The following is a 16,727-nucleotide window of genomic DNA, read 5'->3' on the forward strand; positions in this document are numbered from 1 at the left end:
CCGACCCCCCACCCCCACCCCTGCCCCGAGGGCCTGTCCAGGCCGCCCTCTGGTCGCTCTGAGCGGTGAGTCGAGGAAGACAGAACGGTGACTCGGAGAGGAGAGAAGGAGCTTCGGCGGCTAAAGCGTTGCCTACCCCCAGGTAAAAAACACGGCATCACGGAGTTGCATCCGGACGTTGTGAGTTACGTATCACATGCCACGCAGCAGAGGCTACAGAATCTCGTGGAGAAAATATCAGAGACGGCCCAGCAGAAGAACTTCTCGTACAAGGTAACACACTGCCGTCCTGAAGAGGCCGAGCTGGCCGTGGACTCCGGGTCGGTCCTGCCGGGAAGCCTCTTCCTGCACCGGGCGCGCGGGGCCGCATAGGCGTCGCGCTGGCTCCGAATTCTCCACGGAGCTGCCTCAGCGCCGTGCGCCCGGCCGGAGGAGGAGGGCAGGCCGGGCCTGCATGAGGCACGGGGCTGGGGCTGGGGTGGGGGTCCCGGAGCCCCTGCCAGTGCCACCGTGGCATGCCCACGGCCCCGAGCCAGCCCTGCTCCCGCGACTCGGGCCGCTGCCCCGTTTGTGTCGTGGAGGGTCACCTGCACCGAGGTCCTGCCTTCAGGGGCAGGTTGCAGGGTGGGATCTGCCTTCCTCTGTCCTCACGTGGGAGCTGTGCAGAGGGGCCCAGCCGCGTGAGGCCCGTGCCCTCGGAGTGGTAGTGAAAATCAAATGATACACGAGCGTTTGAGGTGGAAACCCCTCGTGAGCCCCAGCACGGCTCACCGAGACTCCGTCTGCCTGCTGGCCTGCAGACCCGTCCCACGCAGGCCATCCGGGCCGGGGGCGGGTGTGCGGGACTCCGTAGGACTCGCTTTGGGGAAGCGGGGTGTGCGCAGCCTGTCCAGCCCGGTCCCCAGGTTTATTATGACCGTGTTCTTGCCTTTCTGTAGGATGATGACAGATACGAGCAGGCAAGTGATGTCCGGGCTCAGCTCAAATTTTTTGAGCAGCTTGATCAAATTGAAAAGCAGAGGAAAGACGAGCAAGAGAGAGAGATCCTCATGCGGGCGGCCAAGGCAAGTGTGTGCGCTTCTCGCGGCCGGCCGCTCCCACCCCAGGCCCTGGGAGGCCAGCGTGCTGTTGGGGCCGGCCCGGGCCCGAAGGTGTGATGCATTTGATTTGGAAGGGGGCCTCGGGTGGGCTGCAGACCTGAGCCAGAGCCCCTTGGGCCGACCTGGCCCACCGTCTGTCAGAGCCCTTGACCGGCGGGCGTGGCGAAAGCCATGTGTGAGCTCTTCTCCAGGGGCACTGACCTTCATGGTGGCTGTTTTTTTCCCCATGGTGTGCAGCCTAAATTGTTACGTTTGGGCCGTAAAAAAGCATTGAAAAACGTAATATACGTCCCATCGTATGATCTGGATATTACTATATCATGAGTAAAATAGCGTGTTTGTTAGACGATGAACACTTAGGTCCGAGCTTATTTTTCTTTTTACCTCTTTAAAAAATAGTCTCGATCCAGACAAGAAGACCCAGAACAACTAAGGTTGAAACAGAAGGCAAAAGAGGTAAGCGTCTTTAGCCAGAAAATCTTTACTCTACACTTGAAAATAGACTCTCACGTAACCTGCTCGTGCCACACAAGAAAGGGTGAGGAAGGGGCGGTGTTTCTGTACGGTGGGCACCGACACAGCCGCCTGAGACGGCTGCAGACAGCCCGCGTCCCGCTCCCACATGTGGCGGCGTTTCCCCACTGGGTGCGCCGTAGTCTTTGTACTTTCAGTTCGTTACGTCCTCTGGGCTTTGAGAGGCGCGCATCTGCTTTTGCTTCGTGTTTCTGATTGTGGGATAAGCTTACCGTTGAAGCCAAACGTGAGAGAAGTTTCAACTTTGACGGTTTCCCAAGACCCGCAGCCGCCTCTGTTTGTTTCGTAGCAAAGCGAGAGCCACGCGTGTGACCTGACGGTCCTTGTTTTCCTTTTCTCAACAAAGATGCAGCAGCAGGAACTGGCGCAGATGAGGCAGCGGGACGCCAACCTCACCGCGCTCGCCGCCATCGGGCCCCGGAAGAAGCGGAAGGTGGACTCTCCGGGACCGGGGTCGGGGACCGAGGTACAGTACCGTGGCGGCGGCGGCGAGGAGGGCTGGAGGGGCCCCGGGGGCGTCTCCGCTCTGTGCCCCAGGTCGGGCAGGTGCCCAGGATCCTCGACCGCCCTGCGCGCGCCGCCCCCCCCCCGCGGGCCTCCCCGGAGTACTTGTGCGCCCCACACCTCACGCTCACGTCGGCTTGTCGTGGACGCTGCGGGAGCCCGGGTTCTCGCCGCACGGAGGCTTGGTCCGCGTGCGTGGACGCGGTGAGCGTCGGGCCGCCCGCGGAAGGAGCTGTTGGAAGAGGCCCGTGCGTGGGGCGGGCGAGGAGCCGGGCCGGGAGTCCGGGTGCCGGGGAGAGGGACCCGTGCCGCTTTCCGTGTGTCCAGATTTTGTTGGTTTCTCGTGTTGTTTGTTGTGATATCTTCACACACGGTTATAAACCCAGCCTTAGGGTTTTGTTATCTTGGTTTACCGTCCGTTGTGTTTTAAGTTACGGGAAGAAAGAGAGCCTGGCGTTTCCCGTTGGCGTGTGTAGTTTCTGCTTCTGGAGGCCGCGGTCCGGGCCTGCACGAGCAGCGTTTCCGTCGGCCCACAGGACCGTGTCCGGCATTTGTAGTGGGCGTTGCGCTGGTGGGGGCGGGGCAGGGCGGGGTTCGCTCAGCTTGTTTACTCGAAAGGGATGGCGTTCCCCCCCCTCAACTTTGAATAGTACTTTCTCTGAATGCAAAAGTCTGGGTTGACAGCCCTTTTTTTTGCATTGAAGATTTGGTCTCTTCTACGCTCCTGAAGGAGCTGAGCGTGTCCAGATGGGAGCTGTGTACTTTAGGTGAGGACGTGCTAAGAGGGATGTGGGAGCCCCACGACCAGGCACCCCTTATGCCCCTGCTCCCCGAGCCCCTCTGTTTCACGGCTGGAGTCCTTCACGCCGCGGAGGGCATCCCCGTCCCAATGCTGTGCTGTCTCGTTCCGGATCACAAAAAAGGTGGGAGGTTTCCTGGCGTGTTTTGCAAAATGGCAGAACCCTTTTTCCTAACCTGATCAGCAGCTGCGATGGATGTGTGACCGTCTCTCTCCCGTGGAAGACGTGGTTCCGGTGTCTTTGGGCCCCACGTGGTTTACGCTTGTGCCGCGCACCTGACGTATCTCCCTTCTCTGGCTGCTTTGACGTTTTCATTGTAAACTTGAGAAGTTTGTCTCGGTCCTTTTTAGACTTGGTTCTCTTGACATTTGGCCTGCTTGGGGTTCTTTGATCTGTAGAAGAAGTTCCTCAAATTGGGGACATGGTGGCCTTCAGTTCTTCAAAATTTTTTCTGGTTCCGGTTTGCTTTTCCTCTTGGACTTGCCAGCGACACGTACATGAGACCTGGTGACGTTGCCCTCAGGTGTCTGGCAGTGTTCATTTTTCTTTCGTCTTCAGGCAGGATGATTTCCCCTGTTTGTCCTCAGGTCCCCTGACCACACGGAGCCGTGTCACCCACAGGCAGCCGTGGAGCCCACGCACTGAAGCTCGCGCCCACCGATGTGTTCACAGTTCTGGGGTTTCCAGTCTTTCTTACGGTTTCTGATTCTTTGCTGAAGTTCCCTGTCTGCTCACGTGTTGAGAGAGATCACAGCCCCCGGGACATCCTGCCTTTGGCCTGTTCATAAAAGCTGCTTTATGGGGCTCCTGGGTGGCTCAGTCGGGTAAGCGTCCGACTTCGGCTCAGGTCACGATCTCGCGGTCCGTGAGTTCGAGCCCCGCGCCGGGCTCTGTGCTGACGGCTCAGGGCCTGGAGCCTGTTCGGATTCTGTGTCTCCCTCTCTCTGCCCCTCCCCCACTCGTGCTCTGTCTCTCTGTCTCAAAAGTAAATAAACGTTAAGAAAAAAAAAATTAAGAAAAAAAAAGGCTGCTTTAATGCCTGTGCGGGTCCAGGGTCTGGGCTCAGACCTTCTCTGCTGGCTGCTCTTCTCCTCACCTGCGGCTCCCACTTTCCTGTTTCTCTGCGTGTCTAGCGATTGCCACTCGGTGCTGGAGACTGTGGGCGGCAGATGGACTCCCTCCCAGGAGTGCGGGTTCTCGCTTAGCAGACGGTTCATCCTGACTCGGTCGGGCGCTTTGTTTTTCCCTTTGGCGTCAGTAAGGGTCTGTGGAACGCCCCTCTGACCTAGTGCGCCCCCCGTAGACACTGCCTCCCCCGTCCAGGTGGCTCCCGGGGAAGGGCAGGTGGCCTCGAGGCTGGGTGCTGGGGTGGGAGCAGGGTCTTCCCGCTCGGGCAGGCGGGGCTCTGGCCGGGAGCGTCCTGTCGTGCGTGTCGAGCATGTAGCGGCCTCGCTCGCTGCAGCAGTGCCTCGCCCCGCGGTCCCTCTCGTCCTCCCGCAGGGTTCCTCGAGGGACCGTGTGCGTCACGCGGATGATTCATCTTGATGTTGGTGTCTGTGTGGTCGTTTCGGTTTTCTGTGATTCCTCTGCCGGCTTGTTTTGGGATGGTTCGTGGGGAGGGCGTCTGCAGGTGCTTACACGCGGAAGCAGCTCGTGCCCTGTGTACTTGAAGGCCCGTTTGCGTAGCTGTGAAATCCTCGTCTCCCATTTGCTTCCCTCGAGAATCTTGAACGTGTTACTCCGGATATGTATTCCTGGCATAAAGTGTTGCTGTTCAGGCCTGATGATAGTCTAATTTTGTTTCTCTTATACGTCATGTGTTCTTTTAGCCCAAGTTCCCCAAAGAATTTGTTTTTTTTTCTTACGAGCCTTTAATTTTCCTTGGAACCGGTTGTCTGGGTTGGCGGTCTCGGGTATGGGTGGCGTTCACGCAGCTTCAAGTCTGTTTTCGTTCGGGAACATCTCTGGTGGCTTGTTTCCCCGGCTTCCTCCTTGGAGACCCCGACGGGGACCGTTGTGTCGTCCTTGCCTCTTGAACCCTCTGTCGGCCTCACTTGCGCTCACGTTCTTGTGCTCGCGGTTTCTTGAGTTTTCTGTCTAATGTTTTCCCAACTCTGGCGCCTCGTTTCTGAGTTTCGCTAATTCCGGCTTCTCTTGTTCTTTACGACTGTCGTCAGTGTCTCTTAGCTTGTTTTGAGGTAGACCGTTACAGTTTTGGTCTGTTTGTTGATTCTGTCTTCTCGGTGTTTTTCACTGTCTGCAAGGATGTTACCCGTCTTCGTTTTCTCTCTTCCCTGTAGCAACTTGGGGGGGAGGGGTTCAATCCTCGTGCCGTCCCGTTGGCTCTTTTCACGTGACTTTCGTTTCCTCGAACTCGATGGGCGTGTGTGTCTGAGGTAGCCTGCGAACCTGGCGGAGCCCCTCTCTCGTGGCCTTCGTGTGCTGGACGCTTGCTGTCAGCATGCACGGCTCCCCTCCCCGCCTCGCTCCTGGGCCGTCCCTGTCTCCACCGCCCCGTCCTGCCCACCTTGTTTCCTACCTCCCGATCTCGTCCGCGGGATGCTGCTCTGTGGCCGCTGCCCCCTGAGGCCTCCAGCCCGGCGGGAGCCCGTCCTGCACAGTTCTGGGGGTCCCGTTCGGGCTTGTGGCCGCCCGCGGCTCGTCTTCGCGGGGTTTGCTCTAAATAGCGGTTGCTGGTTTTGGGTTTGGCCGCTCAGTTGCCGTGAGTCATACACGGGCCTTTGGGAAGATGAAGAAACTGCTGCCCCCGTTGCTGTCTTCCCAGCAGACGGTGCTTATTTAAAAATACAGCTTTCTTTTCATTGAAAATAGTATCAAGCCTACAGAAGAGTTGTAGGAGTAGCGCGCACAGCTCTTTGTTGATGCTCTCAGTTCTGAGTGTTGCATGACCCCGACCCCGTCACGGTGTCTCGTGTGTGTGTGTGTGTGTGTGTGTGTGTGTGTGTTACACGTGTGTGTTACACGTGTGTGTGTATACGTTCCTCTGATGGAGCGTTTTGCACCCCTAGTGCTGCTACCTCCGGGCCCTGTCTGGCACGAGGCCGCACAGACTCCAGGCGGCATGTCTGCCTGTCCTCATGCCCCCGTGTCACCAGTGGCCCCAGTAGCATCTCCACGTCTGTGCAGGGACGTGGGGCATCCGGTTGGCTTGCACGTGAGCCTGTTACGAATCCCTCGTTCTCAACAGCGCTCAGGGGCCGGCACTTCCGTCCACGGGATGAGCCTCGGCCTGGGTCTGTGTGACTCTGGCAGAAATGCCTCCATCTCGATGGCACTGCGTCCAGTCTGTCACATGAGGAAGCACCCCGTGTGGTGACCTTCCTGCTGATACGGACCGTGGTCACCAGGTTTGGCCACACTGTCCGGCGTGTAGTCACCGCCGTTCGGTTAGTATTTGTTCGCCTTGAGCGAGGAGGTGTTCCAGGACTCCGCGGGCCACCCCAGCCTCCGCGCCATCGCGGCTGCAGGCCGTGACGTCTGTCCCCTTCACGCCTTCTGCTGCAGGAAGACCTTTCCCTCCGTCCTCCGTCCGCCCATTTGTTCGTGCGTTTGTGCGCCACCGTGGCCGGGGCCGTGGTCTCCCGTGGTATTCAGTGGGTTGTAATCAATCTCTCGTTATTTCTAGATTTGGGCAGTGGAAGCTCCTTCAAGCTGTTTCCATATCCTTTTGAAATGTCACCCTTGTTGACACGTCGCGGTTTTGCCGGCAGGAGAGGCATCCGGAGCCTCCGGTACTTCTGCGCCCTCGGGCTCCCGGCCAGGAGCCCCGGTCCCCCGCGGGGGGCGGCGTGTGGAGGCCGGTTCCGGGCCCCTCTGCAGTCCACGCGGGGGAAGGCGCGTGCAGGCACAGCCCTTCTGCGTCTGAAGCGGTCCCCGCGCTCCGGCGGGCACCCCGCTTCTGGGCCGCACCCAGGGGCGGCTTCCCGGCCTCCTCCCTGTCCTCGCCCGTGAGTCCGTCTCCGTGGGAGATCGAGTTCCGTCATTGCCGATGTGTTTGGTCTTTCGCTCAGCACACCCGGCCTCCCAGACGCTCTGGCTGCTGAGGCCCCGGCGCTGGGGGGAGGGGAGGGCAGGCGGGCAAGGCCCGTGGATGAAGGTCCGACTCGGTTCAGATGTGTCTGGAGGACAGGCCAAGGAGCGGGACGAGCGTGTGTTTCCAAACCCCACGGGGAGGGCCGGGCACGAGGTGGCTGCTTGCGGTGAGCGCGGGGACCCTGAGCGACACGGTGGAGAGACGCAGGTCGCCAAACACTGTTCTGGGAGGTTTTTCATGCGTTGTTGCTTTTGTCTGTTTTTGAACTTCAGAGGGAGGCTTATGTGTTACATATGTAACAATTAACATAAAATCCGTACTTTAAAAAGTTCTCCATATGCCTCTCCTCATCAGTGGTAATGCTTAGTTCTTTTTCTTTTTTAGTTTGGGATTATTTCCTTGGGATAGGTCTTTTTAAAGTAACTTTTTTTTAACTGATTTTGTTTATTCATTTATTTTAAATGTTTATTTTTGAGAGAGAGAGGGAGGGAGGGCAGGAGCATGTGAGCGGGGGAAGGGCAGAGGGAGAGCAGGACAGAGGCTCTGAGAGGGGCTCCACGCTGTCAGCACGAACTCACAAACCGTGAGATCATGACCTGAGCCGAAGTCAGATGCTTAACCGACTGAGCCCCACCGGCGCCCCTGAACTAATTTTAGACCCATGGAAAAGTTAGGTAAATATTGGAGTATTTCTATACACTCCTCACCCAGCTTCCTGTAGTGAGCCATCAGTGTGCTTAGATGGTTCATAAGACCTTATTTGATTTGGTTTTTCAGAATTTAATTTTTTAAATTATAATACAGCTTGTTTTTTGGAGGAGTTTTAGGTTCATAGCAAAACTGACTGAAAGTACAGAGATTTCCCGTGTGCCACCTGCCCCCGAACATGCACAGCCTCCCCACCGTCAATACCCACCGGAGGCTACATTTACGAAAACTGATGAGCCTCCACGGACGCGTCATCACCACCGAGTCCACGTGCGCCTTGGGGTCACTCTCGGCGTCGCGCGTTCTGCGGGTCTGGACAAACGTGCGGTGACGTGCGCCTACCTTCACAGCATCGCGCGCTCTAGTGTCACGGCCCCGAACCCCCCCGAGCTGCGCGTGTTCATCTCCCCGCTGCCGTCACCCCCACCTCCCGCCACCCCGACGGCCACTGACCCTTTACGTGTCCCCGGCTGTGCTTTTCCAGGAAGTCGTGTGGCCGGACTCACGTGTGGGGGCTCCTCAGATCGGCCTCCTGCCTCAGTGACGAGCGTCGGAGCCTCCTCCCTGCGTTTTCGCGACCGAGAGCTCGTTTCTCGCGAGCACAGAGTAATGGTCCACGTTGTGGATCTACCACAGTTTATCCGTCACCTTCTGAAGGACGCCGTGGTCGCTTCCAAGTTCTGGCAGTCGCGAGCACAGCCGCTATACAAATCCGTGGGCAGGTTTTTGTGTGGACACGAGTTTTCAACTCGTGGAGATAAATCGCAAGGAACGCGATGGCCGGCTCGTCCGGTCAGAGTATGATTCGTTTTGTAGCCAAACACCAAACTCTCCTCCAAAGCGGCCGCGCCATCCTGCGTTCCCGCCGGCAACGGCCGAGCGCTCCTGCCGCTCCGCGCCCTCGCCAGCGTCTGGGGTCGTCAGGGTCGTGGGTTTGGGCCCTGGTGACAGGCGAGCGTGGTGCCTCGCTGTTGTGATTTGCGTTTCCCTGACGACCTGTGATGCGGAGCGTCTGTCCCCGCGCCCGTCTGCATCTGTGCGTCTTCTCCGGTGAGGGGCCTGCTCGGGTCTCCGGCCCATTTTTCATTCAGGTTTATTGTTGAGTTTTGTGAGTTGTGTGCACAGTTTGTTTGGGGTGATGGTCCCTGACCAGATGTTTCTTTTGCAAATATTTTATCTGTGTTTGATTGTCCCCATCGTCCCCCTGGGGACCTTTTCCTGTTGTCACTCAGGACCCTCTTTGCTCCTTCCTCCGTCGCTCCTTGTTCCCTCCTGATCTCAATGCTCACAAAGTGTGGGGGTCACTTATTTGGTACAGAGTCCCTCAAGTTGGGTTCATCCTGGGTTTCCTCACGATTAAGTGCACGTTCCATAATTTTAGCTACAATTCACAAAAGGGATAAGGTGCCCTTCTGAGCGCGTCACGTTGTGGGGACTTGGATCCTCTGGCTAAAGTGGTGCCTGCCGGGCGATCACGCCGTGAGCTCCTGCTTTCTCATCAGGTGTCTCCCGCAGTGGCTGTGGTGCTGTCTGCCCTCCGTCCTCCCCCCCCCCCCCCCCCCGCTTATTCCTTCATTTAACGATGACTTGTGTGCCATTGTGCCACGCCAGATGACCTCGTGCCCGAGGGTCTTTGTGTTCTGGGGCGCACCGCTGAGGGTGCAGCAAAGTTGCCAGGAGGTCTTGTTAGGAACAGCCGGGCTCCCCTCCCGAAGATCGGGTCGCTTCGCCTTCCCCCGTCTCACCAGCACCGCGGGAGATTGTTCATGATTGTTTAAAATTGTGCCAGTCCGGTGGCGACACGGGGAATCTTGGTGACTGTGCTGTGGGTGCCTGAGAACGGGCCTATTTTCCCGAACGGCGTAGAGCTTAATAGATTTCCACAACACACACCTGCTGCTCATGCGGACCAGTCTTCTGAATCCTTGCTTATTCTTGTCCATTCGATGGGTCTCGTACGGACTGTGGCGATGTCAGTGGTGCGTTTCTGTCTTTATCTCCTGTGTCTTCTGCAGCTGATGCTTTGTAGCTGGGCTGTGTGTGCCACGTTGTTGGGTACGGAAGTATTCGGAAGTGTCACATCTTCTGTGAACTGGCACTTTTAGCGTTAAAAAATGTCTGCCGTTGTCCAGTGGGCTTGAGCTCTGCTGTGTCCTGAGTTAGGACCATCATTCACCCCGCTCTCTGCACTTCCCTCACCAGAGAGAATCTCTGTCCCTGCTTTGGTCTTATACTTCCTGATTTTAGGTGTGGCTCACATCTATAGCACGTGGCTACGTCTTGTTTTCTGAGCCGAATCGAAAAGCTTTCCCTCTATTAGGTGAATTGAGCCCATTCGCCTTCTTCTGATATGATCAACATGCTTGGTCTCTTCTGTCTCAGTGTTTTATAACTATGCCTATTTCTTACGTTTGCTATGATTCTCTTCCTCTGAAGTGCATATTCTTTGCTCTTTAATTAAAATGTTTGTATTCAGGAAGGCTTACGGTTGTATTCTGGTGGTTATTTTTGCACATAAACCTTGTTAAATGTCCCCTGGTTTTTCTTAGCTGTTCAGCTTCTTAGTTCCCATAGGGCTTGAGCCCCGCCCACTTTCTCTCAGCAGCCAGTGCACACGCCCCTTGCTCTCCGCCCTCCCGCCGGGCCCCTCCTCAGCTTCAGTAAGCGGTGTGGTTTCCTTACAAGTGCTTCCGCCCGCCCCAGCACTGCGCGTGTCCCTGCCCATTCCTGCCTTGGATGATGACTGCACTGTGGCCCAGCCTGCGGAGGCCTCCATGCAGAATCCCTGACACTTGCATGTTGCAAAAGGTCTTTCTGTGGCTTCGATAGGGAGGACGGTCTGGCTTGGATATAAGATCCTTGGCTCGCACTTTCAGTCCTTCTGTGAATGAGCATCCGTGGTCGTCCTGCTTTGGAAGCTGGTTTTGAAAAGCCCCGATGCCAGGCTGATTCACTTGCCTTTGTCATTTATTCTCTTTTACACGAGGCCTTGTCTTGATCTTTGAAAACTAGCAATTTCACGAGGAGATGTCAGAGTCGGTTTTCATGGGACCTTTCAGTGTGTAGATTTGGTCTTTCTGGTTCCTGGACTCTGGCTTCCGTGTCTGTTGTGTTCTGTCTGCTTCCTTCTTTGGAGGCTCTGTTAACACAGGCCTTTGCTTGCCCCCCACCTGCCCTTCCCCAGACCTTCCGTGGCTGCGCCCCTCACGAGCCTGCCTTTCCTCGCGGGTCTGCCCTCGGTGCCTTGCAGTTAATTTATGCACTTCTGAGAGATCTCTGTGTCTCCTTCCCATTTTTTTCTCGCATTTACTCCACTCTCATCCCTTCTGTTTTTTAATCTACTTCTCTTAACGTTAGGGATTTTTCATTCAGGGCACTTCTCATGTCGTCAAATGTTTCAGGACATCTTTTGGTTGTTGGAAGTGTTGTCTTAATGGTTTTCTTGTTTTTCCAGACAGTCTCTGATGTGCGTGGAATTCTGTTTTCTGATTTTTTGCGGTAGATCTTGACGGACTTGCTAATCTTGGGTCACTTTTGCCGGGTTTGGGTGTCTCATCAGACTTGCGGTCTGATGGTGCCCTCTTCTGACCGTGCTGAGCAGTCGGGTAGTGTGGCCGGTTTTCTGTTTGCGTTGCTTGTAGGAGGGTCCTGTGTCCTTGGCGGTGACGTCCCGGTCTTGCAGGAGCCTCAGTGTCCCTTTAGTTCCTTCCCTCGTCGGAGGCTCTGTGTTCTGAGGACTCTGCACGCTAGACTGGGGTGGACCGGCCATTCTGGGTGGCCTCTGTCAGACCGCGGCCCCTCGCTGTCTCCATCCTCTGCCTTTGCCACGTCACCTTGTGGGTTCAGGAGGACCTGCCAGGTGTCCTCATCTGGAGTCTTTCTGGAGCAGGGCGCTCCGTGCCGCCACGTCTGCCGATGGAGCGATGCCTGGGTAGATTGGTGCCTTCTTGTTCTGAGTTGGTTTTGGGGAGACGGAGGGAGGTGTCGGGGTGACTGGTATGTGTCCTCCTGAGGAGAGTACCTGCGTGTCTTTGCCGCCATGTGTACTCCCGGCCGCCTGTCTGCACCGGGTGCTCTGTTTCGTGGACAGGGAAGGCGCAGAGACGGGTGCAGGCGAGTTGGGGAACTGAGGGGAGCAGGGCGAGCCGGTCGGAGGCTGTGCCATTGGGTTCGCTGGAACCGGTTCGGCCCAGGCTCCTGGCTGTCCAGCTGAACGCGGGGCGGGGGCGCAGCCTTGAGGGGCCCCTCGCTCGGGAGCCGCTTGGCCGTGCTTCTGGGGGCCCGTGAGTGCAGGGCTCTTGGCTGCTGTGGCCCCGAGGTGGACATTTCCCTGAGACCGTGCCAAGGGCCCGTGGCACCGGGGCTCACGTGTCGGCACGCATGGCGAGCACCCGGCCATGCCGGGGGCTTCTCTCCCCGTGAGCATTGGCCCCCAACTGAGGTGGCCCCACGAGCCGGGATTTGGACGGAAAGTGGGGTTTTTCCCATTTGGTTTTACATCAGGTGCTCATTGCCTGTCAGATCGATTGTGGCATTTTGCCAATGGCAAGGTTGCCTTCAAAAGAAATAGCTCTTTTTTTTGTCTTGGACCAGCCCCGTGACCGGGCTGACAGGTGTGCGACGTGCTGTTTTCAGGGGAGGACCTGCTGTGTGCAAGCGATACATCCAGGGTCGCCTTGCTCTTAGCCCAGCGCCTGCAGAGACCGGGCAAGGCAGCCCTTTGATGGGGTGTGGGTGTCACCGCTCCCCCCGGGGGCCACCCCCCGCCCCCCCACCGGTTGTTCCGTGATTCTGGGCTGGGCGCGGTGTCGGTAGGCTGGGTGGTCACGGCTGTCCTCTCTCCCGGGCTCCGGGCCCCTGTGACCCCTCCCGCAGCCAGAATACCCGACGAGCAGTATGACCAGGACCCTGGCGGGGGGACGGTGAAGTGTGTCCTTCCGTTTTGGCGTGAGATGGGGAAACAGTGCTCGGCCCGTGTAATTAGGAGTAATGTGACTATTAAGTAGGATCTCTTTGAACATCGGCCTTTTACAACATGCAGAGAAACACCAGGAATTGAAGTTTCTCGCTGGCCCTCAGAGCATGCCGCCTGCACCTGGGGGCGGCCCTCCGCCGGCTCACTTGCCCGTTAACGCTTTGAGACCAGTTGTGGTTTCTAAGAAATATTGCAGTATTATTGCAGTAATATCGCCAAGTGTTATTTGTCTTGAGTTCTGACCCGGTAATTTCCACCTGAAGTGGGGGCCCTGTCCTTCCTGTTTTTGGCTGTTGGCTTTCTGTTTGGAAAGTAGAAACATCAGACGTGGTCCAGAATTGGTCACGCGTGTTGCAGAGATGTTTCGGTCCGTTAGGTAGGTAGTGCCTTTGCTCTCTGCGTGGCTGCGCCTGTCCCCATGAGTCTTGGCGTCTGCAGGGGAGGTGCAGAGGGCAGGCCACCGTCCGCGGGCAGCTGTCTTCCCAGAAACTGGCCTCTGGTTGGGCGTGCTGGGCTCTCCCCATGGTGTCTGGGGTGCAGAGCGGCGGGCCCCCGACGGGCCCCCAGGCTCCTGCCGCTCCAATGTCATCACAAGCCTCTGCGGGGGGAGGGGAGGGGGTGGGGTGGCGCGGTGTGTGTCTTGCACAAAATGCTCCTTTAGGGCTGTTACCGAGGCTCAGGAAAGCACGGAGAAACGAGAATTGTTCTTTCAAACAAGGAAAAGTAGCTGCCACGCCACCTGGCCTGGAGGAGGGACCTCAGCCGTGAAGGGTGGTGGAGGGGGTGCAAATTGTAATTGAGGTCAAAGACGGGTGCGTGTGCACAGGGACTCCCCTGGGGGAAAGGGCTCAGGTGGCAGAGGGACCTGGTGCTCGGAGCGTGCGTGGGCCTCGCCCGCCACCTGCTGGCCGGCTCCCGGAACTGCGGCCTGGTCAGAGCAGGGCTCTTCTTCAGCTGTCGGGGAACCCTTTCCTCCCACCTTCCTAAGCTGTGAGAACATGCGGTAAAAATACCCTGTGTTATGTTTGCACTTGAAATATGCACGAGCAACTTTAACCATCAGAACACAGATGCTTAGTTTTCATTCTGAACGGAGAACCAGGCACCACGCAGTTGGGAGTTGTGTGGTCGGACGGAGATGCGGTGCTGGAACCCCAGGACCCAACACGACGCATCCGGGAACACCGCCCCCAGTGACTCCTTGTCCACGTGCAGGCGTCAGAGACTCGCAGAAGCTCGGCTGTTCCCCAGCGGTGCAGGCCCTGAGCCCAGTTGCTGCTGTCGCCCGGAGGTGGCAGTGTCCCGCTGAGACTGGCTGGGAGCAGGGTGCCCCCTGTTGGCCGCGGACGACCGCGGTGACCCCAGAGCTCTGCGGTCCAGCCCGCTAACCGGCTGACCGCCCGCCCGCTCAGCCTGGGAGTTTAGACTTTGCAGCATTGGGAAAGTGCCTTTGCCGGCGACATGGGGACGACACGATTGCCCCGGGTGTGGCATCGGTCCCACCTGGCCGCCTGGACACATGGAGGTCGGGGACACCAGCTTCAAGCCCAGGAGCTGTCTTGCCATCCCCCTGGGGCAGGAGCCTCCGCCTGTGCCTTCTGCAGGCCCCGAGGGCCGGAGTCTGAGCCCTGGGAATTGCAGGGGTTAGTGCCCCTATGGGTGCTTGAGACCACCGGTCCCGGAGGTCAGCGTGGAGGCCGTGCCCCCTGCTCGCACCCCCTCCCTGTTAGGGACCCGTAAAGCACTTCAGCTCCAGGAGCAGGTCTGCAGGAAGGAGCCTGTCCCACACGTGGCTTCCTCCAGCTTCAGGGTTCCTTGGCACACCTGTAGGGACACTCGAGTGGCTGTGGGCACGTAGCCCTGGGGCCAGCACCTGGCCCTGCCCCTTCCTGCCAGCGCCTTGGGTCCCGCCCACCCGTGCACACCACTAACTCGGCTGTCTTCTTTCTCGTCACCAGGGGTCGGGCCCAGGCTCGGCGGTCCCAGGCAGCTCCGGCGTCGGAACCCCCAGACAGTTCACGCGACAAAGGATCACGCGGGTCAACCTCAGGGACCTCATATTTTGTTTAGAGAATGAGCGTGAGACAAGCCATTCACTGTTGCTCTACAAAGCATTCCTCAAGTAGCACAGGGCGGGCGCGGCGTCGCGGACGGAGACGCCTGGGACGCTTTTATATATTTGCAGATGACGCCTTTTGTAACAAGCAAATGGGATATTGTTTAAAAAACAGCCACCTCTTTACAACGGAACAGTTTTATATTCCTGTTTCTAAGTCAACTCTTCAGTGCGGAAGAAAACACGTTTCTGTAACAGAGAACACAGAGGCCCGTGGGCCCTCTTAAAGGACAATTAACTCTTAACTCATCTTTGATTGAGTGGCCTTCTTGCCAAACAAGCCATATATAAAAACTGATGGAATCGTTTAGCAAATAATTAGTTGCCCTCTGTCACCTCGTAGCGGTTTCTACATTATTTGTGCATTTTGGTTCATTCAACCCGACTTACTGCGTAGGTGTGTGTCTACAGCGATGACCTCATTTCATTTATTTTATTTTTGTATTAGTCAGTTGGCAAAGCAAACTGATTTTTTAGACTATTTATCTGCCCGTCCCCTCCCTCGCCAGAGTCCCCGAGGAGCCCGGAGCCCACGGCGCGCCCGCGCGGAGCGGAGCCACCTTCCTGCTCAGGAGAGGCCGTGCCGCCGGCTCCTCCCGAGCGCGTGGTCGGCACCTGTACAGACGCAGTTTATTTGCTGTAGTTTGTAAAGCTGTAAAGTTAAAAGAAATGAAAACCTTTTCAGCATAAATATATTTTACTTGCACTGTGTTTTTTAGCTAAAAGTGGAAACTTAGATGAAATAAAATCAAAGTTGAGAAGAATCATCAAAAGACTGTTTCTCAGTGTGAATCAAGTGTTGAAAAATGGTTGGTGTATTTTGTCAGTAATTGTACATAATTTTTGGCACATAACATAAAAATGGCTATGTAAACTATAATTATTTTGCTAAGAGACTGTAAGCAAGCTGTGGGCCAACTTTACAGATGTCCAGAGCGAAGCCCCTTCTTTGTACCTATTTTTTTATTACAAATATACTAATTGGTTCTTTATATTTTCAGAGGTTATTGTATTAAATTGTCTATTGATAGTACTTTTATGACTGTAAATACTTTGGCTTTCTCCGTGTGAATCCTCACGTCAGACTTTAATTCGCGCGAGTGTGAACCGAATGCTGATCAGTATTTTTTATCGACACCCGAAAACTGTTACGCCTTTTATTTTGTCTTTTAGGAAATCCCTGTCTTTCCATTTTTTCATGTAAATTTTGCACAGTTACTTGTTCATATGTAAATATTTTACTTTCAAAAATGAAGTTTTTAATTGCTATTGTTTTATATAGGATTGAAAGAAAATTAACTCCTTTATTAAAAACAAATTTATCTGTATCCGTTTTGCCCGTTCTTCCCGGTTTTCCAGTTTTAGATCTGCCGCCAGAGACTCAGCTCTGGTTCCGCGGAGGCGTTTGTTTAGGGGCTCCTTGTTAGAATCGGTGTGTAAACCCCAGCCACTCTGGGAGGAATAGCCTGACCTCCACAGACGGGACCTCCGCGCCGCACGGTGAGGCCTGGCGGGAGGGCCCGAAGCCGAGTTGCCTCCCCGCGTGCTCGGGCCGTCCGGGCCACCCCGCCTGCCTTCCGTTGCCGGACCGCCCCACCTTGACACAGGTACGCTGGGCACCTGTCCTCGCAGCTGGGGCACCTTGGGGAGAGGCGAGGCGAGGCCCTTGTGGGCCCGGGGGGGGGGGGGGGGGCGGTTCTGAGCACAGGCTCGTGCCCTGGAGAGCCTGGTGCGGACACAGAGTGGCGGAGCCGGATGGGGTCTCCAGGACGCCCGCCTCCTTTCTGCCAGCCAGCGTGGTGGACCGGCCAGCGCCCTGCCTCCCGAGCGCTGCTGGAGCTGGCCGTGGCGCACTCGGGGTTGGCGCCCAGTTTCCACGTCAAGTGTAACTAGTCTGACGACACGCAGCGACGTGTGGGCTTCCGTACAAGTTACG

At 56.7% G+C, this 16,727-nt stretch overlaps 1 protein-coding gene across 1 annotated transcript in view; it reads left to right on the forward strand.

Annotated features, from left to right (window-relative positions):
- TAF4 (TATA-box binding protein associated factor 4) overlaps positions 1–16,005 on the forward strand; it is a 65,555-nt gene extending 49,550 nt beyond the window's left edge. Inside the window, exons 11-15 of the mRNA XM_042980002.1 lie at positions 143–273; positions 939–1,064; positions 1,500–1,556; positions 1,981–2,100; positions 14,634–16,005. Coding sequence (XP_042835936.1) covers positions 143–273; positions 939–1,064; positions 1,500–1,556; positions 1,981–2,100; positions 14,634–14,801 — 602 coding nt within the window. The 3' untranslated portion in view covers positions 14,802–16,005. The remainder of the gene's footprint in view (positions 1–142; positions 274–938; positions 1,065–1,499; positions 1,557–1,980; positions 2,101–14,633) is intronic.
- The last annotated feature ends 722 nt before the right edge of the window (positions 16,006–16,727 follow it).

Source organism: Panthera tigris, chromosome A3, assembly GCF_018350195.1.
Source record: "Panthera tigris isolate Pti1 chromosome A3, P.tigris_Pti1_mat1.1, whole genome shotgun sequence".
Taxonomy (NCBI): domain Eukaryota; kingdom Metazoa; phylum Chordata; class Mammalia; order Carnivora; family Felidae; genus Panthera; species Panthera tigris.